Source organism: Teleopsis dalmanni, chromosome 1 (genome assembly GCF_002237135.1).
Source record: "Teleopsis dalmanni isolate 2A chromosome 1, ASM223713v2, whole genome shotgun sequence".
Taxonomy (NCBI): Eukaryota; Metazoa; Arthropoda; class Insecta; order Diptera; family Diopsidae; genus Teleopsis; species Teleopsis dalmanni.
The window spans coordinates 53,096,788-53,112,019 of NC_051846.1; the positions used below are offsets into that span (position 1 = coordinate 53,096,788).

The 15,232-nt window shown below is 29.9% G+C and overlaps 1 protein-coding gene across 1 annotated transcript; it reads left to right on the forward strand.

The window, feature by feature from the left end:
• Positions 1 to 5,729: 5,729 nt before the first annotated feature.
• LOC119668063 (homeobox protein araucan-like) lies at positions 5,730 to 14,400 on the forward strand (the record flags this gene model as incomplete). Its single annotated transcript, XM_038077445.1, is given in 6 exon segments — positions 5,730 to 5,845; positions 12,407 to 12,774; positions 12,928 to 13,559; positions 13,598 to 13,641; positions 13,643 to 14,038; positions 14,157 to 14,400. Coding segments are annotated over 6 exon segments (1,596 nt in total), but the record flags the coding sequence as incomplete, so codon positions are not given.
• Positions 14,401 to 15,232: the final 832 nt, after the last annotated feature.

The window sequence follows — 15,232 nt, forward strand, 5'->3', positions numbered from 1 at the left end:
AGAAAGTAACCATAATACATTTTCTCGATGAATGCCCACCTTTGGCGTACAGCAGATATAGGTTCTTAGGAAGATACTTCTTTGACGATTTATCAGACTGTTCATCAGTGAAGACGAGAGACCTATTAAATTGCCTAAATTCGACGTGATGGATTTAGTCTCTACTCTTCTATACTAGGGAGTTATCTAATGGCCTGCCACTGCAACCAACCAATATCTTAATAATAATTATTTAAAAACAAAAAAAAGGAATATTTCGGTTCATCAAATTATTACCATTAATTTTTCGTTTCCATTAAAAAAAGCAATTTTACTTTTTTCTCCACATCGTTACTCTCGCGTCCAATAATGCATATACTGTAAACACTTCGTCAATCTTAATTATTACACAAAAGTTTGCATTTACACTTTCATTAACGTAATGTTCTAAATTTTTTAAGGCCCATTCTTCAAGTTTTTTATAAGGGTACCACTCATATTCATCAGTGGCGAATGCTCCGAGTTATTTCGATCTTTTCTTTTATTACTATAAATATTATTCTTTGCTTTTGCTTTTCATTTTCTGTTATTTTGCTTCGATTTGCAACATTCATTATTGCTCTTGTGAAGCTTCCATTGTTGCTCACTTGTCAATACAATTAAAGTAAATCGAATTATCATTATGGCTGACTTCAGTTCATTTAAAGCTCATTTAAGTCTGTTCTTTGTCTGTGTTGTTTGTGTAAATTTATATGCTTATGCATGCAGCGTGCGCGCCTGTTCATAACATCCCATCATGTTTCTAACGTTGAAATTCGATATTTTGTACAATAAAATAAAAGCAAAAGCAAAAACAAAATCGTATGTAATGGCCTCTGGCCTTAATTGTGACTACACACATAAGTTAACATTTAATATACGTATGTACATTAAATTACATACCTGACATCTATGCGAACATGTACGTATGCAAGTTTGTTCACACGTATTTTTGTATTAAAACAAAAAAAAAATAAAAAAACCAAAAACTAAAGACATGAACAACAACAACCATAACAAACAATGGCATTGCAAGTACTTTTCGATGATATTTTGCCAATCATGTCAAAACAAAGTTTAAGTTTATATGAAGAAGGAAAGTTGAAGTAGGGGCAATTGGTGGAAGCAGAATAAAGCTAAAATTACCTTAATACTGTTCATTCAAGTTCAATAAAATAATAACAGAGAAATTTACCCAAACATGAGCAATACATGTAAAGGTAGGCAGCTGCAAAAGACGGTTGAGCGAATGATAAACAAATTTTAACACATGTGCATTCAAAATGAGTACAAAAATTTTATAATAGAGGCGAAGCAAATGGAAGCAAAATGTTGATACACATAAGTAATAATAATAATGTAAGATAATTTGTGGTGTTCTGATTTTAAGAGGCTTTAAAGGTTAATTTATTTTATATTATAATTAAATAAATATGCAATGTAATTAAATTTTTTTTTGACATTACTTATGGCATTACTTGTAGATTTATATGGTCATTATATATTATATATTTATCTTTCCTTGCTGGCTCAAGAAAGTCCTTTGATGATGTTTAACCTTGATATGCGTTCCAATAGAAAAGTTTTGTTTTATAGTCTATGAATTTCATCAGCGTATGATACCCAAACAAGGCTACATGTCACAATACCGTAGATCCAGAACGGTTTAATGGTTGCATAACATATTATGCAAACCGTTCTAGATCTTGTGTACCGAACTATGTAGATATGTAAAACATTGTGGTTAAGCCTTAGTGTTGAGTTACAATTTTAAAGTCAGAAAAGTTATTACCAAGTCAACTCTTCTTAAGTTTTCTTACTGTCAATGTGTTTTTTTTTATATCAGTCAGCTCTCTTGATCAGGGCTTTTTGGTCCGGAACTCGCCAAACCCCAACATTTTGCTGGTACTTTTAAAAAAACATTAACTATTTTTTGTTTATCATTTTGGGTTCAGAAGTACTTATATGGTAAATATATGAATACTATATGAATATTTGGGTTATTTTTTTCCCTTATATTATGAAGTAATAATATTATTTATTTTAACTAGAGTGTAAATCACCAACGATAGGATGTTATGAAAATACTTTTTTTATTCCCTGATTTTTCACCGTTATCTCAAGTTAATTTTTCATAAATCTAATAATTTTAAGAAATACTGTTCCAATAAATTACCTAAGTATTTTCCTCCCTAAGATTGCCTAATAATAATATTTTATTTACTTTAACTGAAGAGAAAATTTCCGAAGACAACAGGCTATAAAAAAGTGTTATTTATTCCTTAATATTTTTTCATTATTTCAAGTTAATTTTTCGAGGTGATAATCGGAGGTATGATGAGAGGTTTTGAGATGCTAGATTTGAATCACTGGAAAAGCTAAGTGTTTCTGTATCTTTCGAAAACTGATGAACAGGTCATTTATATTCAGGATAGTTAGAAGGGTAAATTGAGTTTCCTAGGACGTTCATAGAGATTCTTCAGTTTTAGCTTTTAAATCTTTTATCACAAAAGCGTTCTATTTCAAATGTTTGTGAATAGTGGAAAAGCATTTGAATTTATATTTTAATAAATTTAATTTTTCGGTGATTGTAAATCTGTTTCGAGTACTGTTTCGACTAATACAAATCATCAGTGGTCTTTTACAATTATTTATAATATATAATTATTTGTAGGTAATTTTTAGACGATTTTTTTTATTAAAATGTCATCCAAAGCATTATAAATTCAGTCAAAGATTTTCCACATTGAAATATAGTTCGCTTAAGAACTGCTGAATGTGTTAAATTTATGACAATTTATTTTAAATACTGAGACGGTTTTTGACATTATATTATAACATTAAGAGTTATAACATCTATTATTTACCTGATAGATGTGCCAGCAAAAAAAGTTTTCAGTGTGAGATGGGGTATTTGGTCTCGAGATATGGGGCTATCACAAGTAGGTTTTTGCAAATGATATATGTGTGGCATAAACCGTCAATCATTACACCTATTACTTGAATTTTTTTAGCAAGAAAATAAAAATCTTAAGCTAAACAATATATCCTTTTCTGGCTATTATATATGCTATAACAAATTTCTCGGATGTGTAATTGCATGCTTTGGTGATGTTACCAAAATCAACCAATCTACTTAACTTTTTTTGTGGTGTTACACAAAGTATTGTATTTAATCGTAAAATCCACAAACTGTTAACGTTGTGAAACATTCGTCAATTTATGGTGGAGTTATTGCTAGTAGTGTGCCAATATTTTGTAGAAAATTATCCCAAAAGTGTTCAGTACTGTGTGGTATCTTGGAAAAAATATTTAAAAGATGTTGTAGTTCATATCCAAAGCCAAGAACCAAGCAATATATTGATATAAAAATCTATATATTAAATGAAATCCAATTCGCATATATGTTTTATTTAATTTTATTTTACTTTTGCAATTACTAAATGTTTAACCCCCGACAAGCAACTCAATCGAACAAATTGCTGAAGATTATATTTAAATTCAAAATATTTACAAAAACTGTGATAAAAAAACTAATTATAATAAGTTAAAAAAAATCAATACAAAAAAAGCCATACAAATAAACGAACAGTCCAAAAATAGTGCCGGGCATATTCGGCCATTTTGATATATGTTTTTACCGCTTTTTTCTGCTACACAAAATGAAGGTGATTTTTAGAATTAATAAAAACAAACACTAACAACATGTTAAAGTAATTAAAAATGTTAATTATTTTAAATAAATCATGAAAACTCAAAGTCACCATTAAAATGAAGTATTGAAAATTTATAAGCTAAGCCACTGCCCACACCGCTTTTCAGTTTGGCTGAACGTGAAATTCAGATACTTATTCAGATTTTCGGCCACCAATAGACAGATACATTGAGAATAGATGCTTATTTGGCTAAACGTATGAAGTTGTACTACTGTAAATTTATGGCAGTTTTTAAACTAATAAATTTTATAATAAAAGAGAATTACCAAAAGTTAAAAAAAAAAACTTGTTAACATTTTGTGGTATGTTACCAAAAGCGAGATAAATTAAATTAAGCCAAAATATAAATTCAATTAAAAGTAATATCATAAACAAAGCACTGTGGCAGGTTTTTATATGGAATGGATTTATAATGCATAATCACGCATACTCGATATATGTGGTATATGTCTACCTATACTCTATACTATCTATACTTATATATTTTGAATCAAAAACCGATATATATTTAGCCTGTTTATTTTATTCAAAAAAATTTGCTGCCAATAAAATAAATAACTTGTTAACAAAATCATATTCATATTAGTTTTATTTAATTTTTTATTTATTTTTATAAATTTTGAACTGTGGGAAAATATTTAGTTTGGTTTTAATAGAGGCATATGCCGAATTTACGAGTCTAAATTTTGCTTTTGTTGTCAACAAGTTTTTGGCGAGTTTTTATTTTTAATTCAATTTTGAGTTGATAAATTTATGACAATTTTAACCGAAATAAGTTGCTTTATTTTTATGCAAAATAAACAAAACATTTGTTTAGTTGAATAAATGCTGGAATTGAAATATTCCGTATTTTATTCATTTAAATTTGCATAAGTTCGATTTTTTAAATTTTTTAAAAATAATTTTAATTAGAATGCAAAATTTGCTTTCTTCTATATCTTTATGGTTTTTAAATGGTAAATACATTTTAAAAAGTTTTAAACTAAAAAGTTGGAGCTTCATTGAATTAATTTTACTATACGCAATACCATAGGATCCGAGCTTTTAGTATATCCAACTATTAGTCTGCATCTGACTGTAGACGTTAGGCGTATTTAGATCAATAACAAAAAAATGGAGAGGTTTCTTCATCCAAAAAGATCTAAACACACTATTTTTAGAAAACATTTTTTAAATATAAAATAAAAAAAAAATTGATATCTGCGAATTCTATAAAATGCAGAGTAAAATATAAAAAATATGGTCTTCTCTATTTGTATCTTGCTATTGTCAGTAAAATTATTCATTACCATCATCATTCAGCCGATGAGACATAAAGTCTAAGAGACATTTTTTAACCAAGGTTTGCTTAGATAATACTATGTCTGATAAGGTAATCAGGCATTGAATATTAGACCTCAACGATTACGGTGTATCTCTTTTAAGAATAATAATTAAACTTAATATTAATAATAATATTTGAAAAAATTGAAAGAATGCACAGAAATTCTTTCGAAAATATATAGTAATATGTTATATTGCCAAACAAAAAAAATTCCTATTCCGAATAACTAAAATAACCACATTAAGTTCGCAATGCAAAAAAATGTTTACTTGGTATAATGATAATACTATATATTGTATTTATAATCCTTGTTTAGCTGAAATGAACTATCTGATTTTCGGATTTTCGGAGACATCGGATTGGTATATATGTGAAATATTTCTAATAAAGAATTAAAAATATAATATTATAAATTTAAAAATAAATACAAGTTGCAAGTTTTTGAATAAGAATTCAGAATTCATAAAATTAAAACTAAATTTCAATTGATATATTCTATCAGCCTATAGTTAATAAAACAGACTAAAAAAACTATCATAAAACTATCATAAACAATTTTTTAATGCTTTTTTTACCAAAAAGTCAATATACATGACAATAACTAGTGCATAATTCATATTCTACTTTCAAAAATACATTTAATTTAGAGTACTATATATTTATATTTACAGAGTAATCCTTATGCTTTGAAAGATTCTGCTACCGGCACAGAAATGACTGCTTGGACATCAGCTGGATTGCAGCCCACAACTGGATATTATTCATACGACCCTATGTCCGCTTATGGGTGAGTTTAAAACGTTAAACATATTAAAAATTAATAACATATTAGTTATAGTTTTAAATTAATAATAATTATAAATTTATATTAATTATAAATTTATAAGTTAAAGTACCTATATTCTATAAATTGTTGAACCAAACATTTTTTTTTTTAAATTTCGAATAGTTATTCAGAAATGCAAAAAACGACATAAATCGCATTCAGAAATAAAGTTATTCTGATTGTTTTCTGTAACAAACGAATCGCGCCCAAATCGGTCATAAACGCAACAGACCACTGAAATGGTTATGGCGTTTATATTTTGTAATTTGCGGGAAATTTTGTTTATCAACTTTCTTAAAAAATGCCAGAGCGTCAGTATCTACATGATCAGATTGCTGCAATGTTCAAGTAGTGCATTTAAAAGAGGAAATCCCTAAGCAATGCCCTCATATGAACAAGGAAAAGTGCACTTTCACCAAGATAATGTGACGTGTCTGAAGAATATTGGCTACAATCGCCAAATTGCCCTAATTACACTTCCGTTTGCTTTCGCACCAACTATATTTGCCAGATTTGATCCCTTACGATTACTAACTGTTCGCAGGCTCCATGGAAAGATAGAAAAGTCAATCGCCAAAACTGAGGCATTTGTTTTAGGCGAAAAATGAATTATATTACAAGAGAGACATTAAAATATTAGAGAAAAAAAGTTCATTTCTTATTAGTCGATGTGTTATGGGATAAATATAATGCAACTTAATCATAACTACAAAATTCTATTAATTTTGTTTAAAATATACCACATTTTTCGGTTAATTAATTTAATCGTAATTCACAAATGAACCCAGTCTCTATGTTAACTTTATTACCTTAAAGAAAGGCTTGTGGTAAAGCAAAAATTACAGGTTAGGTTAGGTTAGGTTAGGTTAGGTTGGAGTGTCAGTCTTATACACCAAGAAAGCACAATTGAGCTCAAATAATGGCGCGCTGTGGTACCACAAGAATAACGTTGGTACGTATTTAGACTAGAATGTCAGTATTCAACCTTCTATATTAATAAATTACAAATTAATATTATTATTTTTGAAAAAATGTAGTTTTTTTAAAATTTTGTGAAAATAAATCTGTGGTTAGTGAAGTAAACTATAAAGTTTCACAATTTCATAAACGTTTTAATTGGATAGATTTTCGGCACGCTACAAATTTGCCGGTTAAATAAATTTTATTGCAATTTGACAGGCATAAGTGTTAAACAATAAAATTTATAACAATAATGCGCGACTAACTAATAATAAATCATTTGTCAAATCATAGTAAATGAATTCAAAAATTAAATTTATTTCAATGCAATTGACTACAATTAACGAATTCATATGAATAAATATGAGAACAAAAACAAAAACAGAGACAACCACAACCTCAACCAAAAGGTATGAATGAATGAATGACCGGAAAAACTTTTTGTTGTGTGTGGAGTAAAGGCAATCCAACTATTATACAAATAAAGCGTAGGCAGCTGGATCCCCCGGGACGTTGAATGAGTGGAGTCAGTGGAAATGGTGATAATTAATTGCAAAAGATTTGTGAGCATTTAAAATTGATTTGAATTTAATTGTTTTATGTGCAACGACGACGAAACGTACGAAACTCCATTTGCATTTGGCGATAACTGAAGTAAACGTACTGGCAACGCCAAATGAAAAATAAATGTGACATAAAATTGGAAAAAATATCACGATAAGTTCTTTGTGAAAATCATAAAAAATAACAAAAAAAAAAGAAATTTAATTGTGCAAATTGTGAGAGTGCGCGCATAATTATTTATTTACGAGTTTGATTGCGGCGGAAATAATCGCACTTAATTGCACACAAATGCGCATTTATGCACGCACACCATCAACACACACACATACACTTGCAACGCTGAAGCTTCAACGCATTGTCGTCGTCGTCGTTGTTGTTGTTGTTGAAGCAAATGACTGTGAGCATTTTAAATGCACTTGCTCGGTTCGTATGGGTGCTTTCCTAATGGATTCGCGTGCAGATGAATGTGGATAAACTAACGCCATGTTGGTAGCCGCCATATTGCTACGCTATGTTGACAAAAATTTAACGGAAGGACGGTTTGCTTTGGTTTTTAGTTTTTTTATTTTGTTTTTGGTTTTGTTGTGTTTTTTTTTTTGTTTTTTGGTTTGAGGTTTTGGGTTCGGTTGAAGTTTTGTTTAAATATGCAAGGCGAAAAAATTAAAATCAAAGTAAAAACTAAAAAACAAAAACAACAACAACAACTTTTGCTTGAAACTCAGCGATGCTTGATGTTGGTCGTTAAATTGATGAAAAAGTGCATGAAATGTATAACACATAAGAGACAATGACAGCGCTAGAGTGCGCAACCATTGTATGGGTTAGGAGGGCGGGGGAGGGGTGTGGAGAGTTATATTGCGCATTGTCGTACAGACTGTCGTGTTGAGCATTATTTGCTTAAATTGTGTGTTCATATTGCTGTAAATTGCTACTTGCTGATAATAAATTTAATAACGACAATAAATGTTTGAGTAGCAATTTTATTATTATTGTTGTTGTATACGTATTGAGGCAATAACAAAAACAAAAGAGTAAACAAAATTGTTTGTGTAGGCCACTGTTAAATTGCTTAAAACTTTAATTATTAATTAGAAACATGTACATTGAGCTCATATTAAATAGCACAATATATATATAAAGAAGTATTGTGAGTTTTAGCTATTATAGTTAATAATGCAATTGCTATACACTTTTGTTGCGGTTGTATGTTGTCTAGTATTATTACTTATTTTAACTTATATGTTTATTGTTGTTGGTGTGTGAACAAGAGTTTGATTTGTTAACAAGATAAAGTGTAATTTTATTTTTGTCTAACTGCTTCTTGTTAAAAAATCAAACCACATAACAGCAACAATAATATAGTAGCTACAAATGCAATACTAGTAGATAAATAACAACAACATCTACACCTACAACTGATAGTTTTTTTGCATTCATATGTGTCACCACCTGTGCGATACCGAATATTCTTACTTGTACCGCGCTACCACTTGCTCATAACACATAATTAAAACAAACGGACGCAAGCGTTTGTTACCTTTTAAGTAATACAAAAATGTACTAAACTAGTGTGTAACTTCAGTGACTTATATAGATATAGACACATGCACGAAACATTTCACACACATACACCCATATATATATATTCATATGTCACAATATTATTTTAATATATAGTATAGGAGTACATATGCCGATGCGATAATGATAGTGATGTGTGCATTGTGAATGCGAAAATCGTGTTCTTAATTGTTACTTTGCCATTTGTTTGCAGTGACGCCGCTATTAAATCATTGAACATGGCCATAAAGCAAAATGCACTACAAACGTAGCAACATAGAAAATATTTTAATTTACGGCTACCGACTATAGAGTTAGACCAACTATTACCAGCAATCTATATATGGAACCTAAAAGATTTGTTAAAAAAGAAATATTTTTATTTGCATACTAATAGAAATAATGATGCATTTAGTAATATGAAAGAAATTTAAAAATAAATTTTAAATTGCATTTTTCTTTTGCAGTAACTAATTAACTTAATAGAATCGACTGTGTTTAATAGAGAGGTTTCGAATAGTACTGAACTATAACAACAAATTTTTTTTTTTTTATTTTAATTAATTAAACTTTTGGCTGACCGAATAGCTGTTTCGAGTATTACCAAATATCCATTATCAGTGGTCTTGGAATTATTTCTTATATTTGTTAATTGGTTAATGTATTTAATAATGAACTTTCACAGCAAATTAACAAAACTCCAAGTTTGAATATACAAATCAAGTATGGCTTTGGGTCAGTTGACACTGAGCATCAAATTAGGCAGGGTACGAGTTCAACACTTGGTACTTATAGTCTCAAAAAATTATTTGCAAACAATTCAGTACAATAAATAATTCCAAGACCAGTCATAATCAGTATTTAACAGTACTTGAAACAGCCGAAAATTCAATTAATAAGAATAATAAAAATTTTGTTGTGCAAATTCAATACTATTTGAAACTTATCTTTTAAAATTAATTTTGATAGTTTCGAAAGTAATTAAAATTTATTAATCTATTAAAAGCACTGCTTGAATTACAAAACTAATTTAATTATTATATTAGGAATATTATGCATATTCAGAGGGAAAAAGCTTTGGGCAGTTGCTGTACAGTTCGGCAAAGTTGAAATTACACGTTAAAAATTTAATATCTTTTGGACCCGTACTGATATTAAAATAAAATTTAATTTATAATATGGTTCTAAAGATGACCTTTCTATGGAATGTGTTTTGAGCGCAATAAAGTCACTAAAACTCTTTTTAATTTGGACCTAAGTATGGTCAAACTTTATTTAATTTTTGAATATCTCAAAATCTATAAAACGTAAAAAAAATTAATTCGGATACAAAACACTTTTATAAGACAGACAACTTAATAGTTATTATTTGAAATAATCGAATTAATCTATCTATCTATTTTATGTACTCTTTGTTAGGATCATTGTGTTATAAAAGCATATCTGTAATAGCGATACAAAATACTTTTATTATACTTGTATTACAAAATACTTATAGTGTAGTATCCTAACTCTTTACTATAACACTCATTTTAATATCTATACTAGTTCAGAAAATACCGAATTTAGATCGTCTAATTTTAATTCTGCCACATCGGTTACGTGTGGCGTCGGTTACGTCGTAATTTCAGTATACGAAACTTGAATGGTTAGAAATCAATTCAATATTTTATTTAGCATTGGGACTTACTTACTCTTTATTGTTTTTCTAATAAGCTAAATTGACGCATTTGGCGATGAAAATCCAATGTACTATCTACACATCTTACAAAATGCAGTCCTTAGTGCTCTTTATATCTTAGTGGCATGATCGCATCATACTTTTTCAAACCCAAAGAATGTGCTTGTGTTCTCGACAATGGTGTCAAATATAGAAGTATGATTTATAATTTCTCGTTTCTTTAAATACATGTATACCTGGTTAGAAGTTATTTAGTTCTAACATGTTTCTAACAAGATGGTGTCATATGTCATACTTCCTAAGCCCCCAGTAACTTATGTATGAAAGCGTTTGATGACAATTCAATCTACAGAAATGGGATCATGGTCTGTCTACGCAGATTGTGTGTTCTTAATCTATTGGATTTCTTTTTATAGTAACCAAAATGTGATGGAGTCAGTATCAATACCATGAAAATTAATAGACTGCACTACATTGTAATAATGTAAGATAAGGCCTCAAATTTTTGAAGAAGTGGGTAAGTTTGAATCTCTTGAAAGCTGCTTTACATGAGCTTTCTTGATAGATATCTGCTTGATGTCATTTAACGGTAAATTCTTACTAATAAATAAATTGAGGTAGTCCAACTTTTTTATTGTTAGGGTATATATGGTATGCCGAATACAAAAAATATCTATTTTTTGTGACGTAAGCTAAACAGAGATTAGATCTATTAATGTTCTTATTAATTACCTGTACAGTAGTGAGCAGTAATTTTTATGTATTGATAAAAATATTTCAAAGAAGTGGTTTTCTTCTTAAAACCATAGTTTAGTTGCTTCTCTTAAACAATTTGTTCGTGCATAAAAATGGGAGTAAAATCAATAAATGTACCAGGATACAGATTTAATTTTTACATCTCGATTTTATGTTAATCCTAGTTTTTCTACGGTAAGAAAATATTCATGTTACTGCATAAATCTGAACTATGTAACACAGCACATCGATAATGTGGTGAAAAAATAAAATTAATAAAAATAATATTTAGTAAGGACTTTCAAAGGACTATACAAAATAATGAATAAAAAAGGAATTTAAAAATAAAAATCAAAGTTGGTTTCATTTTGCAAAAATAATAACACTCGCAGATTCCTTCAGTTGTTAAATTCACCGCACAAGCTGTTGATTCTGCGGTACCATAAAAATCCCATAAAACAAGAACAAAAGTAGATACACAAAATAAAAAAAAAATGTCATAAAAAGTAAAATCTAAAAACAAGCTAACAGGAAAAGAATATGAAAAAAATAAGCTTCACTTCTGGAATCCCATCTACAGAGATGCACAGTAAACCATATAATCCAGTTGCGGCGATGGCAAGCTGCCCACAGAGACAGTAACGAATGTTATGAGTGGGTGCAAAGTAATTCGCAGTGATATGCCAAAGGATGCTGTGGCAATACTGAGAGTGTATTAAAGGATGCTTTATTTTTAATCCAGTAACTGTTATTTTTTTAAGTTTTTGTATTTAAAGTACATAAGTTTACAATTTTGTTGAACACAATTTTTATGGAATGAAAAATAAATAAAATCAATTTCATGAGGAGATAAATGGATTTTCTTTTAAGTCTTTTCTCTACTCTAGTATCTTGTACTTTTAATTAGAGTACTTGTACTTTTTCATTAATGCTAGAAATATGAAAAACAAATATTTTTTTATTGAAATTGCAATTTTTACATGTTTCTTTAATTACGAAATTTGTTGTTACTCTAATTGCAGCTATGGAGCCAGTTATGATTTAGCAGCCCGTCGTAAGAATGCCACACGTGAATCTACAGCTACATTGAAAGCGTGGCTTAATGAACACAAAAAGAATCCATACCCAACCAAGGGTGAAAAGATCATGCTGGCTATTATTACGAAAATGACATTGACTCAAGTCTCCACTTGGTTTGCTAATGCACGACGTCGTTTAAAGAAAGAGAATAAAATGACGTGGGAACCGAAAAATCGTACAGATGATGATGACGAAGCATTGGTGTCGGATGATGAGAAAGAAAAGGATGATATCGAAAGTGAAAAGTCTACTCATGCAGCTCCGATGCATTCTGGAAGTGGAAGTGGCATATCTAGCGAAAGTCGGAAAGGTATATATTTTTTTATTTCATTAATATTTTAGTATTATATTTATTTGAATAAAAATTATTATACAATTTAAACTAGCACCACAATTTAAAATTATTAATAATAATTTAGGTAATAAATATTTAATATAATATTTCGCAAACTAATTTTTTTAGAGCAAGCAAAAGACGACGATGAAATTGGTGATGAAGACCAAAAATCTTTGACTCATTCAACAGATATGCGAGGCAGTTATACAAGTAATAACTTCCACAGTTCAGCTTTAGGTAATCATCCACATAGTTATCATCCTTATCACCATCAACATCCAGCCTATTATCAGCATCAACAAGCAATGCTTGCGGCTAGCTATAATTCTGCTAATAGTATCAATAAAATTGAAAGCATCGATCCAAAAAACCAGCTGAGCCGGGACTGTGGCGTGCCGATTCCAGCAACCAAGCCCAAAATTTGGAGTTTGGCCGACACAGTCGCCTGCAAAACACCACCACCAACAGCAACATATATGGGCCAGGCGCAACAGCAGCAGCATCATCACCAAATTCAACAGCATGTAATGCAACAGCGCCGATTACAACAAATGAACGGCAACCACAACATGCTCATGCCGCAAATGACAACTCAACTGCAACACTCAATCGATCCGAACCAAGAATCGCCGCATATGATGAACGATTACGTCGCAGCTCCTTACTCACGGGTGCCTACCACAGCATACGGGGGTTTTCTAGGAGCTACAACGCAGCAGCTGCATACTACGAACAATATCCCTTACAACAACAATACAGCCAACAACAACAGTATCAACAACAACAATATCAACAGCAACAACAACAACAGCAGCAATATCAATCACAGCAACATCAGCAATACAGACACTCATACGCCTACCATCCCTATTATAACAAACCCTTTAGCAGCCCATCAACAACAGCTAAACATGCGATCCTTACAGAATCAACACGTAGCGAATCAGCAGGTGATGGGGTTTCCCGAAGCCCAACCAGATACTCCACCCCAAACTCCACCGAACTTGAAAGTGCAGAGCGTAGCAGCGAATCTATTACTTTCCGCTACTCAAGCCCCTATGATCGGTATTTGCCGCAGCAGTAATATGATGACTAGTTCCAACCTTTATCCTTCAAAGTATACAACAAATTTCGGCGATTACTCACCGCGTGATGAGAATTCAAGTGCTAGTAGCTGCAGCTCTACTTCTTCGCAATTGCCACAGATTGAAACAAAGTTTAAGCCGCTTTTTAATAGGTAAGTTGAGAATATTATCAAATAATATATGAGGATATTATATACAAGCATGTATAACATTAAAGTAGTATTTAAATTTCATATAAAAAAATATTTTTTTATTATTTATTTTTTGTAGTCATCAACTGTCAACAGCTGGTTTCGTACCACCGGTTTAGGGACCCTCTCTTTGATATATAAATAACGCTGAGAAACGGTATTGAGAGCTTAGGTATGTTCCGATGTCAACATTTTTAATAATTATTAATTTTTTTTAATTACGAATTGATGTTAATATAAAAGTAAATTCAATCAAAATTAAGTTGAAATCTTTTCATTACCACTTTTAGTAAATTTTGTTGTTACTTGAAGCAACTCAAAGGGGTTATGTGCAAAATCAATTAAAAAAAAAACAAAAATAATTGTAATTACTTAAAATAAATTAACTAAAAATACTGTCGAAGTCTTAATACTTTAAAAATGGATATATAATAAATTTTGTTCGTATAATATTAATGTTTTTTACCACTTAAGAAACTATTAACTGTGATACTGTATACAATGTTCATTATTTTTAATTTATTGTAAAATCATGTGTGCAAATATATAGAAATTAATTTTAACAACTAATTAAATAAATAAATATATATCATTTAAACAATGGATTTTTTTATTATCTCTTTTCTGGTAAGTAAATGAAAAGTATTGAAATGAAAAAATTGTACAGAGTTTTATAGATAGACCTCCGGATACTTTTTGAGCAGAAGGCACTTCTATAAGATGTATAAAGACAATTTCTTATTCCACATTACAATTTACTTTTTTGAAGACTGCTTAATAGAATTATATTTCAATGAACTGATATAAATAAAACTAACGAATTTTTGTTTTATTTATAAATAGTTTTTTACAGATGTTTCGAACCGTAGTGAGAATCTACAACAACAACATTTTTACTATTTTAATTAATTGAATTTTTGGGTGACCATACGTTCTTTCGAATATAGTCAAACACCTATCATCAGTGATCTCAGAAATAATTCTTGTGTTTAATGATTTGTAAATAATTTTACGAGACTGCAAGTACCAGAAATTGAACTCGTGCCCTGCCAAATTTGAAGCTCAGAATACGTGCTCCTTAACCAACTGACCCAAAACCGAACTTGACTTTTATGTTCGCACATTTTTTTCGAGTTTTGTTAATTTGCTGTGAAA